The sequence below is a fragment of the Austrofundulus limnaeus genome, unplaced genomic scaffold, assembly GCF_001266775.1.
Source record: "Austrofundulus limnaeus strain Quisiro unplaced genomic scaffold, Austrofundulus_limnaeus-1.0 Scaffold264, whole genome shotgun sequence".
Classification (NCBI taxonomy): domain Eukaryota; kingdom Metazoa; phylum Chordata; class Actinopteri; order Cyprinodontiformes; family Rivulidae; genus Austrofundulus; species Austrofundulus limnaeus.
Genome location: NW_013952666.1, coordinates 628311 through 632686, shown reverse-complemented (window position 1 = coordinate 632686; position 4376 = coordinate 628311). Strand labels below are relative to the sequence as shown.

The window sequence follows — 4376 nt, the reverse complement described above, 5'->3', positions numbered from 1 at the left end:
TTTTTTTTTTTTCTTGGTCGTAGCTTTAGAGTTGCCATGGGGGGGTGGGTGGTACACCCCAACTATTTATTTGTTTATTGAATCATTTAATTTTGTAAAATCGTTCAGGATATTTTGGGGCTAAAACATGTTGCAATGCTTCTATCGTGATTTACCTAATTTTCCTGTTTTAGCAAATACTTTACATTTTTAGGATGCATTTTAGGACATAGCTCATTTCTCAATTTTCCAAGAGTAGTTTGTGTTCACCTGGTGCACTACAATTTGGCTAGGAAAAATTACAACAGATTCAACAAACACCGCCATACTGTGACGAGCAGACTAAAATCCTGCATTTTCAAAAAATATGCTTAAACAAACATATATAACTCTGTAAAATTTGAAATCATGTGAAAGTTACTTAAATACAACAAGAGAGTTGCAGCTGTGTCCTTAACCAGTTCATCTCTATTGTGTTACAGCAGATTATGGAATTTTATTGGGGGAGGGGGTATATTGACTGGATCAAATTATTGTGGGGGTCATAACCCCCTGAACCCCCCCTGCAAATTATGCCCATGTAAAGATGCTTTACTTTATTCAGTCATACACACGCTCACACACATCTGTAAATAGTAACAAGAAATTACATTAAAAACAACATTAAAAAAAGTGAATTGGCAGTGAGTCAGTAAAAGGACTGGGTAGGTGGTATAAAAAGAGCGGTTTAGAAGCACAAAGGGCAGGGATCACCAGCCTGAGAAAAAACTGTCTACAAACTGGAGCAAGTTCAGAATAATGTTCATCAAATAGAAAACCGGGAAGACTTTAAATACCCATCATCTACAGTTCATATCATTAAAATATAGAATATCCACTGATGCTGGTTAAAGCTCTATCATGCAAAGGAGAAGCTATAATGTGAACTTTTTTCTTTTTTTTTGGAAATGATGCTATCTTTTCGCCCAAAGCTCATTTATCATGAATTGAGGCAAAATGCAAACGTTTTTTTTGCTCCTGGGTCAAATTTGACAAATGTTTTGCTGTTGTTAAATTTTTCCCCCAAAATTTTTTAGAAATTATCATTTTAAACATTTGATACATTTACCATTTTCCATTGTGAATAAAATATGGATGTTCTGAGATTTGCACATTAGCACCCATGTTTTATTAACATTTTACACATTTCCCTTTTTTATAAGTTTTATGCCCCATTAATGTAAACAATTTGCATCAGTTTCACTGTTTACTGTTGTTTACTTCCCCCTTCAATAGAGTAGAAATGAAACAGCTATGATGTGATATTTTTTACCCACTTTCATGGTTCGTATGAAGTTTTAGTTTTCTTTCAACCATAAGATAAAAACATTGAAATTAAGCCCACTAAAGTTGCCAAACTAACCAGCTGGCATCTAAATTCTTCTTTAGGATGTCATCCAAACTACTTGCTCACAGGTCAGCTTACCTCTTTTTCTGTTTAAATACACAAAACATTGTTATGGAAATTACAACATGTGGCTATTTGGGGCTTTGTAGGAGTCTGTGTGATCCTGTCCTGTTGTAGCATGAAGAAGAAAAAGGCCACAGAGGGAGAACGACATCTGCAAAAATGAAGTGAAAAAAAACAACATTTTCTCCATATACACATAAGTACATTTCTGCAGGACTTAGAGGAGCTCCCAGCGAACCTTTGTGTTCCATCAAACACAAACGTTTTCAGGTTAAACAAGCTAAAAGCACCGGGATGATGCGGAGTTTAGCAGAACGCTGCAGACATTAATAGACTGCTCATGTTACTGAAAAGTTTCCTTTTAGATCAAAGAAAAATACATCCTCCCACCTGAAAGAATGGATCAATGCCTTCTGATAAATAAAATCTCACAAGTTATGAAAATAGTAATCCAGGGAGCCAGCTTCCCATCATTTTGAAGAAAAAATAAAAATATTTACCATGAGTTAATGGAACGCTCATGTTGGTTTCTGATCTAACGTCTCTGTAGCGTTTCTGTTCGATAAATAGTAAAGATGAGGAACGTCTGCTATAATGAAAAAAACAAAAATCATCTCTCTCCTTGATCTGATACGATTCCCTGACCAGGAAGTCCTGTACATCATCTTCTTACAGCACCAAGCGATGAAACAGATCTGGTCTGAGGAGGATTTTAAACCCTTGCACGTCCCAGCTGAGGTGATGAGCCTCTTCATTTAGAAAAGTGACCATGGAGCTGAGACTGTCTACCATTTCCCTGGGATGGGCGTTCCACACTCATACCAGGAAACATAATTGACGTGGGAATGTCCTCCTATCTGTCCAAAATGGACCGGCTCCTGGCGCAGAGCTCTGTAGTATCCTGGAACAGAAAGAAAAAGAATGTAAATTTAAAGACTCAACACAAATGTTGGTTTCCAGCTGCTTTATTTCTGAGTGTTTAGTATTTATTAGACTGACTCTAAAACCACTGAAGAACTTGATCAGAAACAGTCTTCAAAGGCTTGTGGTTTCCAGAAAGTAAATCCTTACTACGGGCTTGATCCTAGAAGATTTATCTGCCTAACCAGGAAAAGCACTGAAGCATTTTTAGTGTCAGAACTCTGACTCAGCCCTTCTACAGGTTTATATTTGTGTCCGTTAGGGTTGGGCATAATCGTATCGTGTGCAATTAATTGTCAGAAAAACATTAATCGATTACTTTTTGGCACTTGAGGATTAATACGATTAATGTCACCAGGCAGAGTCCGCCCGTTGCTCCTCTCTGCTTCAAAAATGATGAATATTAAAAAAAAGTTCTGTAATTTATCTATCAACACAATTTACAATTGTGCCTGAAGTCTGTAATTTTGACACGATCTGGAACAGATTTTTATGAAGAGCAAATCTTTTCCACTAAATTGGTCATGTGACTAGGATATAAGGGACTCCAGGAGATTAATCGTCAAATTAATCGTTATCGGCTAAATACCACAATTAATCATGATTAATTTTTTTCCCAATATTGCCCAACCCTAGTGTGCGTATTTTTTTACAATCTAACTTGATCTGCATACTTTGTGCAGACTACCTAGAGAACCTTAACATTTCTTCAAAACCATTTAGTTAAAGAATGTGAACACTGAACATGTACCAGTTCTGGAAGGGAGCTGGTAGGATCTGAGCTGCCGGCCTGTTCGTCCATCCAGAAATGAATCCACAAACTGACAGTGGTCCTCACCAAAGCCACTCTGATCTCCAATATTGTAGAAGTTCCCTACAGGGTAAAAGTAAATGTGAATCAGGTGAGAATCAGAACCAAGTGGACTGTGAGCCCAGTCCACCCAGCACAGGTTTTACTCACCATTGAGCGAGTCACTCAGGTAGATCTTGTACCTCAGCGAGTTGCACAACTGGACACCAACAAACTTGCGGTACCAGGTTCGTTTGACATACTGCTTGCCATGGCAGTCCGAGTATGAGTCAGTCTTAAAGGGGAACTGGGTCCAGATGGCATCTTTTCCTATGAAAAAAATCAGTCTCTTTGTAGTTTGATCAAACTTTATTGGTGCTACAGAGTGGAAAACAGTTTGGTGGTAATTTACCTGAAACGTTCTCACTAACACGAGGATCCGCTACAGAAAAAAACAATAACAGTTCAATATAGACCTTCAAATCTCAGACAGAACTATAAAATGTTAAATTAGTATCAAAAGTTCTTCAGTCCAGATCTACAGTCTCCTCCAAAAGTACTGGAACAGCAAGTCAAATGTCTTTGTTTTTGTTGTTCATTTGGTTGAAGATCAAAAGATGAGCATGAGACAAAAGTTCAGAATGTCAGCTTTCATTTCCTGGTATTTACATTAAACAACTTAGAATATACCACTGTTAGTTTGAACCCACCTATTTTTCAAGTGAGCAAAACCATTGTAACATGTGATTGGCAGGTGTTTCTTAGTAACCAGGTGTTGCCTTTTTGAAGCTGACAAAAAAGGAAAATCAATCAGAGCCATTGGACAAACATTGGGCACAACAATTTGGAAAGTTCTGAATAAGAAAGAAACTATTGGTTTATTGAGCAACATATCACCAACAACCTCCACAGTTCAGGGGTGAATGTATTACACTCCACTGTGGAAGAAGGCTCAGAGAGCAGAAATATAGAGGCCTTACACAAAGAAGCAAACAACTCATCAGTAATAAGAATCAGACGGTTAGATTGACATTTGTAAAGAAGTACAGAGATGAGCTGCAAAAGCTCTGGAAGACAAGCTTATGGACTGAGGAGATCAAGATGAATCTACCAAAGTGATGGAAAGACCAAAGTGTGGAGAAAGAAAGAAAGAAAGAAAGAAAGAAAGAAAGAAAGAAAGAAAGAAAGAAAGAAAGAAAGAAAGAAAGAAAGAGAAAGAAAGCAACCTAGTAAAAG

General features: G+C 37.4%; 1 protein-coding gene across 5 annotated transcripts in view; it reads right to left on the bottom strand.

The window, feature by feature from the left end:
- Window positions 1-6: 6 nt before the first annotated feature.
- Window positions 7-4376, bottom strand: part of LOC106526195 (target of Nesh-SH3) — a 69474-nt gene continuing 65104 nt past the window's right edge. For all 5 annotated transcript variants that reach the window (XM_014020722.1, XM_014020721.1, XM_014020724.1 and 2 more), the window contains 4 exons: window positions 3553-3582; window positions 3312-3470; window positions 3102-3224; window positions 7-2330 (listed from right to left, as the gene is read on the bottom strand). In XM_014020722.1, coding sequence (XP_013876176.1) covers window positions 2215-2330; window positions 3102-3224; window positions 3312-3470; window positions 3553-3582 — 428 coding nt within the window. In that variant the 3' untranslated portion in view covers window positions 7-2214. The remainder of the gene's footprint in view (window positions 2331-3101; window positions 3225-3311; window positions 3471-3552; window positions 3583-4376) is intronic.